This window comes from Solea solea, chromosome 7, assembly GCF_958295425.1.
Source record: "Solea solea chromosome 7, fSolSol10.1, whole genome shotgun sequence".
NCBI classification, from domain to species: domain Eukaryota; kingdom Metazoa; phylum Chordata; class Actinopteri; order Pleuronectiformes; family Soleidae; genus Solea; species Solea solea.
Genome location: NC_081140.1, coordinates 30,276,824 through 30,294,646, shown reverse-complemented (window position 1 = coordinate 30,294,646; position 17,823 = coordinate 30,276,824). Strand labels below are relative to the sequence as shown.

At 41.1% G+C, this 17,823-nt stretch overlaps 1 protein-coding gene across 1 annotated transcript; it reads right to left on the bottom strand.

Moving 5' to 3' along the window:
• Positions 1–973: 973 nt before the first annotated feature.
• Positions 974–17,772, bottom strand: wdfy1 (WD repeat and FYVE domain containing 1). The gene is made up of 12 exons (XM_058633895.1): positions 17,577–17,772; positions 13,506–13,573; positions 13,306–13,379; positions 13,065–13,119; positions 7,267–7,417; positions 6,749–6,861; positions 5,382–5,508; positions 4,181–4,286; positions 3,025–3,126; positions 2,812–2,942; positions 2,557–2,665; positions 974–1,790 (listed from the first exon to the last, which is right to left on the bottom strand). Exons 1-12 carry the CDS (start codon positions 17,711–17,713, stop codon positions 1,731–1,733), a joined length of 1,233 nt encoding a protein of 410 aa, XP_058489878.1. The 5' UTR covers positions 17,714–17,772; the 3' UTR covers positions 974–1,730.
• Positions 17,773–17,823: the final 51 nt, after the last annotated feature.

The window sequence follows — 17,823 nt, the reverse complement described above, 5'->3', positions numbered from 1 at the left end:
ATTCACACTCAGAACCTCTCAACCTCTCTGTGGTGTCTGGAAGATGGAGATATAGAAGGTTTCAGACTTGAAGGAACGGTCCAGGGTTGTTGTTTTTTAAAGACAACTGTGTGCTACAGTCTCTTATATCTGCTTTATCTCAGCAGAGAGAAAAGCTCTCGTTCTACACTGTGGCCGACAGAGGTTGTTGATCATCTTTTGCCTCCACCACTAAGTGCCAAAGTGTTATTTTGTGACTTTTTGGTTTGAAATCGTCTGTTCCAACTTCCAAAGTGGCACAAAGTGACCAACTGAGGCAGCAGTAGCAGTGGCTTGTGTCTCTCTGTGAGGGGAAAAGACTCATATTCTCAGTGGAACAGGGATTCTCAGCCTTTGCAGCCATGTTTTCAGTGAGAGCAAGTGTCCGTTTCTCAAGGAGGTTCTCAGTGCAGAGGAGCGCAAAGCTCGGTCAGTGCTGACTCTTGCAGTGTTTCCACCGAGTGGAACGGTTCAGTTCAGAATAACCAGTCCCGATTGTTTACAGTTTCTGGCACCCTTCCCTAAAATGGTACAGTAAGATCAGGGCGGAGCTTGGCGTCTCTTTGAGACAAACAGTCACAGACAGAGCTGCTAGATTTCCTCCTTTGTTGTCTGTTGTGTGGTGTTTGATGTCACTGTTCACAGTTTACACGCCGCCTATCAAGTAAAGGTGGAAAAGCATGGGAGACGCAGGGCTGTAGCGTTCCAGACTGAACCGTACCATGATGGAAACAGTAGCTCCTGCAGCCGTGCTTAAAAAAACCCTGGACTCGAACTCTCAACCATTGAAAAGTTACATGAATTACATCTTGAACGGCTATTCTACTGGTGCACCTCAGGGAGGCTGCAAGCAAGTGTTACCATGGCAACATCACCCCACGGCTCACCAAACTGTGATCAGCAGGTATAGGCTGGGGTCACAACACGCCCCCCCCCCCCCCCCCCCCCGCCCCCCCCCCACACACACACACACACGGCCAATGACAACCCACTGATGTAAAACCTCCTGAGAGAGATTTAAGGCCAGCTGGTGAACCAAAGAACTGAGGGGAGAAAAAGACAGAAAGTCCATGGACTGTACACACGATGCAGAGCTATATACATCAGAGTCAGGCTTTTTGTACATGTTACAGTGACTGAGTAGTTATGCAGTTAGAGGAAGAGAAGGTAGTGTTGTTTCACAGGAAACTCAGGCCGTGACAGCTGATGACAGCTGATGACAGCTGATGACGGTGGAAGGATGAGAGAAAAAAAAACAACAACAAAAACTTGTAAACACAAACATCAGTTATCCACACCATTCGTCCTGCAGGAGACACACACACACACACACAGTCTGCATTGTGCTTAGGGTTCTGTTTCACATCAGTACAAAAAGTCAAAAATCAGTCGCACACTTTCATGTTGGACTGAGTGTGAAATGAATGGATTTTTTTTTTCTAAATGAGAGGCAAAATAAATGTAGGACACATGCACGCACACACACGCACGCATACACACACACACACACACACACACACGCACGCACGCACGCACGCACGCACGCACGCACGCACGCACGCACACACACACTCATCCAGAGCAGGCCTGGCTGCAGCTGACGCTCCCGGGCGTGATGTGGACAGACTTTACAAAGAGGTTTCCGTGAAACTGGAAGAAGCGGCCGCAGCACAGGGGGAGGGACGCGGGGAGCAGGAAGTGGGCTGGGCCAATCAGCGAGGAGAGAAGCCTGTTGCTAAGCTGCAACCAACCACCTGCGTCATATCCCAAATCTGTGGAGACAAACAGCCAATAACTGTGATGAAGGAGGAGGAGGAGGAGGAGGAGGAGGAGGAGGAGGAGGAGGAGGAGGAGGAGGAGGAGGCCTGGTACAAAAGCTGCTGACTGTTACTGTAACTGACAGATTATTAACCTGCTACAGTTAAGACACCAGATTATACGTGAAATGGAAACTGGATTGCAGAACACGACACAACTTCACATTTAAAGTGAAAAGTCATCCTTACTACAACTCCTCATGAATGCATGTGATGAGGGGGCGGGGCATTTGTTTATTTCCGCTGACTGCTGTAATAAGAGCTCACACTGCTGTCAGAACTCATATTTACAGGATACAGTGCGTAACTTTTTAATGATAGTGAACAAAGGCGATTTATATCTGTGGCCTTCATCTGAAATCAGGCGGAGGGAGTGCTTGTGTGTATACAGCAGCAGTGCAGCATTATATGATGGGGGTTTTCTTAAGCAGTAAAATTAATTTGCAACTTTTCATATTCACTGTATTAGCGCATTGTTGCTAATCTCTAAATAATCACTTCCGGTCTAAACACTATATAATATAATATAATATAATATAATATAATATAATATAATATAATATAATAATAATAATATATAATGTTTTCATTTAAGCATTTTGCTGAAAATAGAGAAAACGTCTCAGAAAAACTGCCCAAAACCCCAAATAATAACAACTACCCTGTCTGGTGTAGCTCTGGTGTAGCTCTGGTGTAGCTCTGGTGTAGAGCTGTTGTTTACCTTAACAATGCGGTCACTTCCACACGTGACCATCAGGCCTCTGGACGGGTCCATGTCCATGTGGGTGATGTTATGTTTCCCCTCGTGGAACGACGCCAACGGTGCTCGACTGCAAACCACACACACACACACACACACACACACACACACACACACACACACACACACCGTGACAGCATTTCATGTGAGAACGGGCTGAAACGTGACTAATACTGTATATACTGTACTTATAAATGACGTTTAAGAGTGACTCACTCTTCTTCTTTGATGGTGTCGATGCAGAGGTCACACACCCGCACGGGGAACTCGAAGCCCATGAGGGGAAAGGTGGAGCGCTTGGAGCTGCACTTCCCACACACAGCTTTGCCACACTTCCTGCAGTGGTGCTGTCCATGTCAAACACAAGCACATGTCAAGAGTGACTCATAATGGAGAGAGCGACAGGTGCTGAGGATCAGACGCTGTTACCTGTCTGAGGCCCAGAGTCTTCGTGTCCCACATCTGTTTGATGTTCCAGAAGAAAGGCTGCTCACACTTCTGACACGAGTCGCTGTCCAACCACTGAGGCGCCTGCACAGACGTGGACACTTTAATGGGATGGTTGTGGATGGATGAGGTTCTCACACACATTAAGTCCTGACCCCTGCATGGAACAGCTTTTTCTGTGGTTTGTAAAACTGCTCACTTTTCTGCACCAACGTCCATGAAGAAAATTAGCATTTTTAGATCATTGGGACAAAGGAGCTGCTGCTCTACTGCTGCTCTACTGCTGCCTCCTTTGGTAAGTTTGTGTAATTTAGGTAAATGTGAAAGAAAGTTTTAAAACACTGAAGTCACAAAATAAAACATTTGAATCTACTGATGAAGGCAGCATCTCTGCTTGATATAAAATCTTTTATTCTCTGGACATTGAGCAACACAAAATTCCATTTAGAAAAAGTGAGATTACATCTGTTTCACAGTGAGATTAAAAGTGAGATTATGTCTGTTTAACAGTGAGATTAAGTCTGTTTAACAGTGAGATTAAGTCTGTTCAACAGTGAGATTACGTCTGTTCAACAGTGATATTAAATCTGTTTAACAGTGAGATTAAGTCTGTTTAACAGTGAGATTATGTCTGTTTAACAGTGAGATTACGTCTGTTTAACAGTGAGATTAAATCTGTTTAACAGTGAGATTATGTCTGTTTAACAGTGAGATTACATCTGTTTAACAGTGAGATTACGTCTGTTTAACAGTGAGATTAAGTCTGTTTAACAGTGAGATTACGTCTGTTTAACAGTGAGATTATGTCTGTTTAACAGTGAGATTAAGCACCAAACAAATTCTTGTAATATTGTTGATTTAAACTGGAATAGATTATATTAGATGAGCCTGTTGTTAAATCAATGTCATTGGTAAACATGCTGTTATTATAAGTTGTAATACAGTTACAATAATAGTTATGTACAGTTAACTCTTTAAGCACTGAAAAATAATCTAAACTGCATTTAAACCACCAAAAATGACTCATCATTTGAAATGATTACATGCATTAAAGTAAACTCTCCCTTCACCATTGTTGGTGTTTTATACATTTGTATCTGACCATGTTGTCATGGCGTGTAAGTGTTTATCAGCAAACCTCCTCTCTCTGTGTGTCCATGTTCCACACCGCCATGCCTCCGTCGGCGGAGCACGACACCAGCTGCCTCGTCAGCTGGAGGTAACGCAGAGCCTGAACGCGTTCACTGAAGAGTGACAAAAAGTATCACAAGTATCAACACACTTAACTTAAGATGTTAATCTACTAAAACAGACATGACATGATTGTTTTAACTTACAGTACATCTACTCGATTTGGAGATATAGCGTCGTATGTCCTCTTATAATAATATAACAATCAATATGTTTTGTTTTCTGCAGTCAGAGCGATATCGTGATGTGTCGCTGTATGATTGTCACAGAATCGTTGTATCGCGAGGTGACCTGTGATTCTGCGAGAGAGCCGAGAACCCCAGAAAACCCCAGGAAAGATGAATGTAATACACATGTAATAGCTGATGCCACTTAATCCTACACACACACACTGAAATCACTTTATTTGATATGAACAGGGCAGCGTTCAGTGATGTATCCACTCCTTTAAAGGGTTTTCTCACTGGTTTAGGCTTCATCCACACACATGCTCATGGAAGAACACATTTAGAAAAATTGCTGTGTGGTTATTATCTGGATGATCAGCTGTGAATGAAAAGCTCCTTTAATCTGTCTCCTAACAGTAAACAAGTACAGAGAGAACCAACTTCATATTTACACCAGCACAAATCTGCTCAGTATACGCAGATTACAGCTGAGACGGAGCTGAAACACATAATTATGATGAGAACTGTAGGAATGAAGCCTCCTCCTCACATTCTCAGTTTTCTTTGAGAAATTCAACACATTCAAACATGAACCACCTGCTGCACCTCATAGCAGTCAGTTGGTAACGAGCTGATAAATTTAGTGCATAGACTGAAACACAACTGCCAATTCATTCTAATTGAATTAATTAAACTGAAACTGAAATTTACTGTCAGAATGAGAGTAAAACTCAGGCTTCAGTAACTCTGGTGACACTGACACATCAGTGAGCAGAGATGGATTTGGAAGTCATGAAACAAGTATGTAGGCCGAGATAAAACCAGAATAAGCAGCTGGGGACAGCTGTTACTGACACCACTTAGACCTGTCACTGACGAGCGAGGGTGGGGATGAGTGTGTGAGTGACACACAGACACTGTGTGAAGGGAAAAGGAAGCTAATGCAACATCCACGCATATAGAAAACCCTGAGACACTTACTGGTGTCCCTGCAGCAATAGCGTCCGTCCTTTGCGGCCGCCGATGTCCCACATGATGACGCTGTGGTCGGAGGCTCCTGAGAAGAGCAGCCTCTGGACAGGGTCCCACCACAAAGCTCCTATACTTCCTGCAGGGGGGAAAACAGTTATGAGCTGACCGACTGGCTCCACCTAGAGTATGCTGAAATAATTGCAGACAAGGAGGAACACCCATTTTTAAAAAAAAAACAAAAACCCTTTTCTTGTACTGAATGTTAATCTAATGAAATCTTATTAAAGGAGCATGAGGCAGGTTGTTTTTTTGCATAATGAGTCAATAATTGCACAGGAGCACACAGGGAACAAGTTACATTATCACTGTTACTGTATCAAACATCCCTCACTTTTACTGCTTTCATGTAGCTGATCACATTTACAATTATTTTCATAATCCATTCATCTGACAATTCTTTTCTTGAATAATCGATTAATTGTTTCAGATGTAATTATATATTATTATTAATATTATCAAAATTATTCTGAAATGAATGTATTTGCTATCTGTGTCAACCAAAGGTCAGTGATGGAACGAAGACAATCAAAAATAATGAATGGGGCAAATGTTTCCCGTTTATTTAGGAAACATAGTTCCATCACAGCCTGAACCAGGTCATCGGCTCTGATGAATCCTCATAAAAGCCCACAGAGAGGAAAGTGTTTGGTTCCCACACTGTCGTTTCCCTGGCAACTCATTTTTGTTGTGGGATTCATTTTCTTGGCAGGCAACAGGAACACTGAACCTCTGAATACAAATCTAGTCATGTGTTCAACGCCTCACGTGTTCATCGCCTCGAAATGATGGGGATTTTCCCTCATCATCGTCATCTGGTCGTGGAGCAGAGGAATTTCTAATCACCTCACAATTGTACGATATGTAATTATGATGTAGATCCTTTCATTAGAACACCATTATTATTATTATTCCACTGATTTTGATGCATCTTTCACAAGATAGTGTATTTATTTATCCATAATGAAACAAGTGGATGCATTTCCTAACATTCTCTTTTATTACTAAATTAAACTACATATTTAGGAAAAACAACAACCGTGTTTCATACAGAATTCATTTAGTCTTTAGTGGTAGTGCGCTTACAGTAAATGCCACGTAGTTCATTCTTGGTAGCACAAGCCCAATGAGAGGTTGCATTTTTTAGGGCTGAGCATCTTCACTGGCTTTACGATTCCACGATTCCACGATTCCACGATCATGTCACAATTCCATTCAGTGGAATATATGCACGGAGCTAAGATATAAGCCAGTTGTGACCCTCATGTGGAGGATAAAGCAGGAGACAGTGAACAGATGAATGTGTACAGTGTCTTTACCTTCATGACCCTTCAGCGTTGTGATGGTGGAATACGTCTGCTTCTCCAGCTTCAGCAGCGTGATCTGTCCCGAGTAATCCCCGATGAAGGCGTGCTGCGTCTCGTGATCATATCTGAGAGTACAGTCAGGGATTCAACAGATTCAATAATCGATTGATCACTCCATTATTTTCTCCATTAATCGCTTTGTCCATAAAATATCAGAAAACCTTAAAAAATGCTGAAAAAAAAACCCTGGAAATGATGATGTTCTCGTTTTGTCCACAAAGCAAAATGATTGACTTTTAAAGATGTCTTTGTTCTCCAGAGCGAAGAAATGAAGAAAATACTCACATTCAAGAAGCTGAAACAATCGGAAATCTTGTTTTAATCATGAAAAAAGCTCCAAACCAATTAAATTGATTATCAAAATAGTTGTCGATTAATTTAGTAATGGATTAATAATGGATTAATAGTTTCAGCTCTACAACAACGGGCTCAATGACTGAGAGACAGTGTTGTGACTGAGTGAAGGATACTGTAGGCAGGAGGCCCAGGCAGTGAAGTAGTGTCTCCCCAGCATGCTCCCACTCACAGTGCACATCCAGCTCACACTCTTGTCGTGGCCAGTACTCACCACCCACTCGCTCTCCAGGGAGAAGACCATGTCTGACACGCGGTTCTGGTGAGCTGGAAAACACACACACACACACACACACACACACACACACACACACACACACACACACACACACACACACACACACACACACACACACACACACACACACACACACACACACACACACACACACACACACAGGTCAAATCAAATCTCCCTCGGGTTTTACATACGAGCACCTCTGTAAGACTTTGATCTGTTTACAGTCACAGTAATCCAGATTAAGACACATGAATCCCTTCAAAGCATCTCTTCTCCTATCATTCAGAATGAATGATCCATAAAGCACACATTTATGTTGTCAAATTCTTGTAAGACAAGCTTTTAAGCAGAGTGGCCATCAATCACCTGCCTCCATAGACCAGTCATGCACATGAGAAGTGTTTAAAAAACGATGTTCTCTCTGTGGCCTTTCATTCAAGTCGTGCAGTATAATATCATTTGTATTGATTGTTTGCTGCTATCATGCACTGTACTGTTTTAAGTTCTGTTTGTTTTAAACATGCTTTATAAATAAAATGTGGTTAACACTTCAGATTCGGGAACACATATTCACCATTAATTAGTTGCTTAGCATTCAAATTAGTAACATATTGGCTCTTAATTGGTCATTATTAAGAGTGCATTAATGCCTTATTCTGCATGGCCTTATTATACAGTGTGCAACACTTCACTGACGAGTGCTGCGGTGTTTGAATCCAGTAACTGAGCCACGAAGATGACACAAAGCATGAATGACGGAGTCATGTTTCAGTGAAGAAGGGCCATTAGAACTGAGGCAAACAGAAAACGTACAGTGTAAAAAATGAAGCTAGAGTGCATTCTTTTGATATTTTCCCCTTGAGCTCAATCCAATTATTTGCAATTTTTTTCACCCTCGTGATAAAACCACTGCCCTAAGTGGAACCTCTGAGGTTTCCGTCTTCTTCTTCCTGCAGCAAGTTTTTTTCCTCATGACACATTTTAATGATGCAAAAATACACTGCACTAGTAACACTGTTTGTATTACAATGCAATAAGTCGGGCAGTTTTATTTATTGTTTGACATATAATTCTATAACATGGTTAGAAAGAAAGAAAGAAAGAAAGAAAGAAAGAAAGAAAGAAAGAAAGAAAGAAAGAAAGGCCTTTGAAGTGCATGTGCAGATGTTTCTGCTGCTTGATGGTGTATTAAATGGTGGAAGCCAGATGGTGCATTCAGCAGTGGACACATGTGGGACGTAAAGCAACATATTGACCATTTTAAAAGTTTCATTTTCCCACTGACGAGAATAAATGCCTGCAGTTCTGTTCATGAGAATCAAATGATGACGACATAGAACAAAGAGGAGATGAAATCAAGATGTAGGTGTTTGCTTGGGTATCGTCAGCATCAATAAGCAAAAACAAGTGTCAGGACTTACACACTGTTTATTTTCAAGACACCAGAACCCTTTAAGGAAGCTTAAGTCTGACTTAATCTCATCTGTCAACATTTTGGGGGCTGTTAGTCAAACTGAATATTATTTAAATTGACATTTAATGCTTCGGTTTAAAAAGTTTCAGTCATCTTCTACACTTTGGCATTGTCTCAGTTTCATATCATCTCCATAGATGTTTGCATCTGTCATCTATGTCTATGCTACTTTTTCTTTGTTTTGATAAAGGATGGATCTGATGACGGTGTTTGTTATAAATAAGGATTTAATTATACTGAGAGAACAAGAGCGAAAGAAAGAAGGTGATCGATTTTGGTCCCACAGTTTAACATGAAACATCTATGTGAAGACAGTAACTACCAATCACACACGTTAAATGCAAGTGTGTTCTAAAGCTGCAAGGGTTATTATTTTCATAATCGATTAATCTGTCGGTCATTTTCTCCATGAATCGTTTGGTCCATAAAATCTCAGAAAACCTTAAAAAATGTTGATCGTGTTCGTCAAACCTGGAAATGATGATGTTCTCAAATGTCTCGTTTTGTCCATAAACCAAAATGGTTCACTTTAATGATTAGAAATGAAAAAATATTCACATTTAAGAAGCTTAAACAATCGCAAATCTTGTTTTTAATCATGAAAAAAGCTTCAAACCGATGAATCAATTATCAAAATAGTTGTCGATTAACTTAGTAATCGATTAATAATCAATTGTTTCAGCTCTAGTATGTTCACAGCACAACACGGGTCCATTTCTGTCCCTGTTCACAATTTAACCACTTAAACTTTCTCTGAAGAATTAGAATTGCCGAATATTTTTTTAATCACAGAAATTAAAATATAATGAGTATGAATGTATTATTTCATCACAGCAGTAATGTGTAGAACACAGGTCACTAATAGGTCATACTGATCTGCACCCAGACCTTTTATAACTGCATTTGTTTTCTAACCTTTTCTAACCTTTTCTACACTAGAGCTCCAGGAAAAGCAGAACAAACACACCCAGCCAATCGTATAATGTCACACTTTCATTTCAGAGCAGCAACACTTCTCATGTGAGCCACAAAGTCCAACGTTCACCCCAGAGTCTACAAATAAACACAACCACGTCTCCTGTTCCTGTTTCAAAGCAAAAGCAGAAAAAGAACTCTGCTTTTTCACTTCCCCGATCAATTCATGTTCTCAACCAGACTTTTACGGTGAAATATTTGCAGGACTGACAGATGCATCGACACACTGAAGAGACCTCTTATTTAGTTCATGATAGAGCAACATGTAAAAGTATAGTAGAGCCTTATCAAAGGTAAACCCTGTGTTAAAACACACTCATGCTTCCTGTGTAAACAACACACACACACACACACACAGAGAGAGAGAGAGAGACACTCTAGAGAGATGAGGAAGAAAAGAAAAGAGTGATTATCTTAGTAATAAGAAGACAGTAGCATTAGTGAATAAAAAAGAAAAAAGATATGAGTAAAAATATGAGAATGAGATTTAACTTTTCCAGTTAATGGTGGAATTAACAAAAAATATTATTTGATCGCTTAGTTGTTGACTACATAAACATGCTAATACATATGTAACATATTTAACCTTTTACATTAGCTGTGATATTATGATGGGCCACATGGTTGGTGTGGTGGTTAGGGTCTTTGTGCATGGAGTTTGCATGTTCTCTCCGTGTGTGCGTGGGTTTTCTCTCGCAGTCCAAAAACATGCAATACAGGGATTAGGTCACTGGGACAGTCAGAGTGACAGTGACAGTGAATGGTTGTTTGTCTCGATGTGGACCTGTGATGGACTGGTGACCCGTCCACGCCTGTGCCTGCCTTTAACACTATGTCAGCTGGGATTGGTGCCAACGCCCCCATGTGGAGGACAAAGCGGTAGAAGATGAGTGAGTGAGTGAGTGAGTGAGTGAGTGAGTGATATTATGACTTTCCAGACTTTTGTTTGAGAAAGTTTTCTCTAACTAATTGACTACCCCCTGATATAAGAAGTGAGTTACAGCCTGTAAAAGTGTTCGTTACCCACACATTGTGTGTAAAGGAAACAAGTAAAAAGAAAAGAAACAGTGTGATTTATGCATATATCACTTGTTCCACCTGTTAATAATCCTCATGGATATAAAATAAATCACGTGTGGTCACAGCAGCAGCTCCACCTAACACAAACACTTTTGCACTTGCAGCGGTGTAATGAGTAACTTTGTTTCTGTGGATATGTCACCATTACCCTGCAACCCTACACTGCCTGTGTGGGTTCGGCCTGGGCACGAAAACAGGGATGATTCATTTTCTCCATCTGATTGTGAGCAGCAGCAGCAGGGTGGATTTTTTATGACCCATTTTGTTGTTGATGCAGATCAGGATTCAGGATTTCTTTTATGAGACTTGATCATATACTGAAACTAGGAGGGAAGAGTGCTTAAACTCTTTATACCAAGTACCACCTGAGAAAATATTGAGCTCTCAAATAAACATTATTATTACCAACATTAAAATACAGTGGTGTAAAGTCAGCTACAAACGTTTCAGAGGAGGCAGTTTTGTGCACCACAGTTTGAGAACCCTGGCTGTAGGGGAGTTAATAAGGGTATATGCAGGAATCCTGAAGGTAATTTCAATACATTTTAAAGACTTTTTCAAGACCTTCTCAAAATATTTTAAGACCTTATCACCACTTCAAGCTTTAACTTACAAAACAGTTCTAGTTTGCAATTAAATTAGTGCTGTCAAACGATTAAAATATTTAATCATGATTAATCGCATTAATGTCATAGTTAACTCGTGATTAATCACAATTAATGGCACATTTGTATCTATTCTAAATGTCCCTTGATTTCTTTGTGTCCCATTATTTCTTCTCATTTTAATGCTCTTATCATCATAGAAAAGTGGATCTGCTTGCTTTGTGCTAATGTTTTTTTTATTGAGACAATATCTCTGTAATATATTGTGACTTATTGCTCTTATTGTGAGAGCCGCACAATAACAAGAGCTAGCTAGATCCGGTGTGGTGTTGTAGTTTTTCTAACGTTACTAGTTGTTGCAACAGCATGTTAAAAAAAACACAAAGTTTGCTCGGCCAAAAAAAACCTTAATCTAGCAATAAAAAAATAGACGCCATTAAAATGGGTTTGTGTTAACGCCATTATTAACACGTTTAACTGACAGCACTAAATTAAATTTACAACTTACATTTTCCCATTCCCAGTTTGGAGTTTATTTTGTGCAATTTCGTATATTATTTTGTGCCAGGAGAGATGAGTAACGTCACATGTGCATGCGGCCCCAGAGCCGATCTTGCAGGGCGAGTGTGCCTGTGCAACGTTGTTTTTAACAAACGCTCGGGGAGGAAAATAAATACATTCATGCAGACTTTTTGCAGTCAAACTCTAAAGACAAAATTTAAAGGCGACATAGACCAGAAGCTCCAATTAACGCTGCTTTTGTGTGTGTATCTGCGTCATGACCTCGTTTATGAAACCCTAAAGTTTCAGAACAAACAGTTCAGCCACTGCTGAGAAAATATGGTTTTATTGTTTTCCTGGGCTCTGCAAAGCGGAAGGGCACTTCTGTTTGCTGATGATGTCATCAGTATACCTCACCACTCCTCTCACCACTGTAGCGCCTCCTGGTGCGGGCACTAGTCCGGGCACGTCCAGCTGCGTGCATTCAACCGCAGAAGAAGAAGAACTACTCTGGTTGTAGCTGCTGAGATGCAGAGCATCCACCGTGCCAGAGGGGGAGCTGTGTATCTGAGAGCTGACGTGCTAATTACGTCACTTCCAGGTACCTGGCCAATCACGGGACAGTGGTAAAGCGCTCTTTCGCTGGCGAATCACAACACAGTCTGCGTTCGGGGGGTGTGATTTTGGTCTGAAACAGCGCGGCTGACGAGAGCATCAGTGAGGAGATATTTCGATCGGCTTGTTTGCAGCGATTAGGAGGTTTTTAACCATGAAAACAAGTTAATATATGTAAGTAGACCTCCATAACTAACATATATGTGCGATACCAGCATTCCATGTCACCTTTAATAACTCATGAATTTGCGATTAAGATTAAGATTAAGAATACTTTTTAAGACCCTGCGGACACCCTGTAATAAGGCTAAAAATGTGTGCCAATCAGAGGCAGGTATATATCACCTCAGGTGTAACTGAAGGAAGGAGGAAAAAAAGAAAGGAAGAAAGAAAGAAAGAAGTAATTTCTGCTCATGTTTTCACCTGGATATGTTTTCACGTGGTTCATCTTGTTGAAATCTTCAGAGATGAGAAACTCCTGCGGGGCAAAGTAAACACAAATAGACATACAGTCAAAATCATGAATCGTGATCCTGCCGCCCACAGGCATTTACAGGAGGACAAATGTTGACTTTGTTGCCTTTTCAAAGCAGACATACAGGAAACTTGAATAGTGAATAATAAGACGCTGGAGGCTGCAGTGAGAAAATGAGGCCTCACTCACCACAACAGCTCCATTATCCTGGCCTATGAAGATGCGTCTGCTGTCATGGTGGTACGACATGCAAGAGCATGGAGCTGAGGGAGAGACAGACAGACAGACACACAGGTGTTCTCTGTGAGCAGTGACATCATTCATTCACATATCATATGTATTGTATGTAAATAACATGTTCATAATTCCACAGTGTTAGTGTTACTTACAGGAGACCGTGTGGAAGATGCTTGGCCAGTACTGACCACTGTCTCTCTTCAGCCATACCCGGATGGTTCTGAGGGAAAACGTCAAAGCATCACATTGACAGCACTCTTCTAAATAAATATATAGATTTATCTGCTCATAGCAGAGGCGTTACAAGAGTTAAGGGATTTTCACTTCCTACCATGGAACATACAGACTCTCTTATATACAACTGATCATACAATTTAAGAGTATTCTCAGAAAGCCATGAGTTGTTGGTTTTTTTGTTGTTGTTTTTTTAATAATTAGCATAATACGTTTTTAATACGATTTTTCTGCTTCTAAAATGTGAATATTTTCAGGGTTTTTTTTTGCTCCATTTAACAACAAAACTGATTCATTTTTGGTTTGGAGACAAATAAGATCTTTAAGAACATCATTTTTTAGGTTTAGGAAACAACATTCAAATTGCATACTGACAAACTCACCAATGAAATCTACACCAGGTAACGCATCTTCAGATGTCTTTATGTCTGAAGCTTTATCTTGACAAACAAACAACAAACTTACATTTATAAACCGCTCACTTTCCCAAAATCAGGAACTTTAGCTCACAGGAACGTGGGAGTGCTGCTGAGTGTTGGACACGTTTGGTCAATGAGGTAAATTACAAACACCACAGACACACACGAACACATTTCAACTTACAGACGGAGGCCGCAGTGGATCAGGAGAAGAGAGAGTTCATAAAGCAACAAGATAAAATAAGGTGGTAAAAATATTTTCTGTGTAAGCCATTTGTGAAGCAACTGAAACATGTACTTTCTCTGACACCAAGCACCCATGTCTTCTACACATAATACTGTATATAAAGAGCTTTAAATGCATGACTACTATTTGAATTACTACAGTGCCAATGGAAGTCCCTTACCGTGAGACAACTGAATAATAAAGAAAGAGCTTCGGAACATTCCAGTGGAAATATCCACTGGAAAAATTCCTCATCGAGGACGAGGACTTAATCCTCATGTGGGGAAAACAATCCTATAATTCCATTTACACACAAACACACTGGACTCTGACTCTGCAGAGCAGCGTTAAATGTTGAGAGACTGCATATTTACTAGTATCAATCATCTCAGCTGGTGAAGAATAACTTGTGTAATCTCGAGTGCACCATGCACACAAACTATGTGAGAATTACGGTTCAAAGACATCACATTGACTTCAGCTCTACCTTCATCACGCCCTCTACTGTAAACTCCTCCTCCCCACCCTCTATTTGAACACTCAAGGACATTTTCCAGAGACACAACAATAAAACAATAAAACAACAGACAACAGGACAACACAGTAAACAGAAAATGGAATCGTGAAATTATAGAGAGAACGCTATTTTGAACAGGTGAATTTTGAGTCTGGATTTGAAGAGGGGAAGAGAGTCAGAGTTTTGGATTTCTGGTGGGAGTGAATTCCAGAGAACATTCAGTCGCTCTGCTCCCCATGGTGCCGAGTGAGGAGGAGGATCTGAGGGAGCACGAGGAGGTGGCGATGTGGAGGAGGTCAGGGAGATAAGGAGGGGCGAGGTTGTGGATGGCCTTGACAGCATGTAAGAGGATGAACTGGATTCTATGTTTAACCGAGAGACTGATTAATCTGTCGATTCTTTTCTCAATAAATCATGTAATTGTTTGGTCTGTAAAAGTCAGAAAATTATGTTTCACAAACCTGGAAATCTTTCGTCCACAGATGATTCTCTTTTAATGATTTCTTAGTTTTATAGAGCAAGAAAACCCTGAAAATATTCACATTCAAAAAGCTGAAAAAAACAGAACGCTTGTTTTAATTATTGCCCATGTCAGCTGAAAAAAACTCAAACTGATCAATTATCAAAAAAGTTGACAATTAATTTAGTAACCGATTAATAATCGATGAATCAAATAATTGACACTTCCCTATCCCTGATCCTATGACAGGAGGAGCAGTGGAGAGAGTCAGAGGCTTCAGGTTCAGCATCAGTGAGGATCTCAGCTGGCCTCGGCTTCAGCAAGGACACCAGGATACTCAACCTTTTCAGATGTACCATCGACAGTCTCCTGGCTGGGAACATCACAGTCTAGTATAAAGCTGCACTGCCCTCTCTGACCTCTGCCACTCCAGTTTCAGACGTTCCATGCTTCAGGTGGTTCAGAGACAGTCTCTATGAGTCTCTGAACTGCTGATATCGCTCTCTCAATACATCTGAACTCATGGATGGAGGCAGCAGTGGATCAACAACCCCTGTGTCCCCTAAACCTGGTGCCTCATGTCAGCATGTCATACAACCATATAAGTTAGTTCTCTGTCCACCATTTGCAGAAATGTAGCTTGATCTGTTACATTTGTTCCAGTCAAACGTGTGCAGAGTCACAGAGGACGTTTTGTTCATTAAGGAACCTGAATGTGAGGCCGATGCTCCACCACTGTCCCGCAACTTCTCTTTTTCATATCAAGTGGGTTTTTCATGTGTGATGAAAACTGCATCCCATTTCTTCACAGCACCTAAGTTCCTTTATCTGAGAATGGGGATGTTTGCTTCTTCACACTTGTCCAGAAGTAACAACGCGATGCTCCTCAGACATTCAGTCTTTCAGATACAAACCAAAAAGGTTTGGTATTTTATCTTCCATTTGTGGTGTAACATCTTACTTCACATAAGTTAAGTGAAGACGCACACATGGGGAGAACATGCAAAACCGCGGATGGGACCCCGGGTCTTCTTGTTGCAAAGGCAGGAGCACTAACCACTACACCAACTTTGTGGCCCCCAGTTAATCCATTATTAACCAATTACTAATTGCCAAATATTCTGATAACTGATGAATCATTTTGAGTGTTTTTTAATCAAGTTAAGTTAATCTGCGGCTTCATCCCACAATCCAAAAACATTCAATATGGGGATTAGGTAAATTGGTCACTCTAAATTGTGAGGTTGAATGGTTGTTTGTCTCTATGTACGGCCCTGCGATGGACTGCCCAGTGTGACCCCGCCTATCGCCCTAAACCTCCTGTGGAGGATAAAGCAGTAGAACATGGCTGGATGAGGTCTTGAGGGCTAATGCCATTCTGGTCTGACCCTTCTGCTCCACAGAGAGTTTGAGCTGCTGCCCTCTGGATGCCATTTCAGGGCTCCTATAAGAAGGACTGAAAGACTCTCTTTTATTCCAAGAGCTGCTGAGTTGTTTAATAGCAATCAGCTATGACTCTTTTACTCTTTCTTCCGACTGTAATGGGATTTCTTGCTATTGCAATGAACTTCCACTCCTTGCAGTTGCCATTGTTGTGTGTTTGCTTATGTTTGTGTGTGTTCATGTGAGCGCTTGCTGCACCACATATTTCCCCCTTGGGTTAAATGAAACTATGTTTACACACACACACACACACTCAACAAAACAGAACAGGGATGACTGGGATGGACTGAAGTGAAAAATGAAAGTCACTCAGGTCTGCAAAGTTCAACTTGTCCCATAGTTTCGATTTTAATCACGCACAAAAAAGGGAGGCGAGGAAGATTCTAGTGTAAAGAAACGTTTGAAGATGATTTAACACTATTTGACAAAATAAAACCAGTATTACTGAAAGTGTGGTGAAAGCGCTTTGGATAAATAAAGACTTACTTTAAGACGCTTAAGGCAGCAGGAACTTGAACGGTTTACAACTACCTTGTTTACAATTGTAGGAGCTGTAGCTTAGCAGCTAGTGGAAAACAGCATAACAGAGCAAATATGAGCCATAAAACATGACAACACTGAGGGGAAACTAACTGCTATCACTGCTGCTTAGTCGTTTGTTTAGTTGGCGGATATTTTATGGAGGTGAATCGCTCTGTGTACATATCACTGCCCTCACACTCCAGTGCTAACCTTGTGCTACGTATGGAATTACACAACAACAATAATAAGTCAAACAATACATGGTTCAAATAGGACATAAATGCTTGTTTTCTTTTGTTGTTGTTCGTCTTTAAATCAGTGCGTAATGAATTATCAGTGCAATGACCAGCAAATACACGGCGCCCGTTAGCTCCCACTGCTAGCCCCGCTTAGCAAACTGACCTGTCCTCGCCGACAGTGATCACTCCGTCTTCTTTGGGGATTAAAACCGCGGCGTTGACAGCGTCAGAGTGTCCCTCTATTTTGTTCAGAAGAACGGGTCTAGCGGTCTGAGGCCTCGAGTGAATCTCCGCAGCCATGACTTGAAGTCGCCAGCAGCAGCAGTGTGGTTTTCCTGCTCTGTAGCTTCGCCAGTGAAGGAAAGATCAGCTGACTGTCAGGATTACCGTAACGACTGCACTAATGCGCG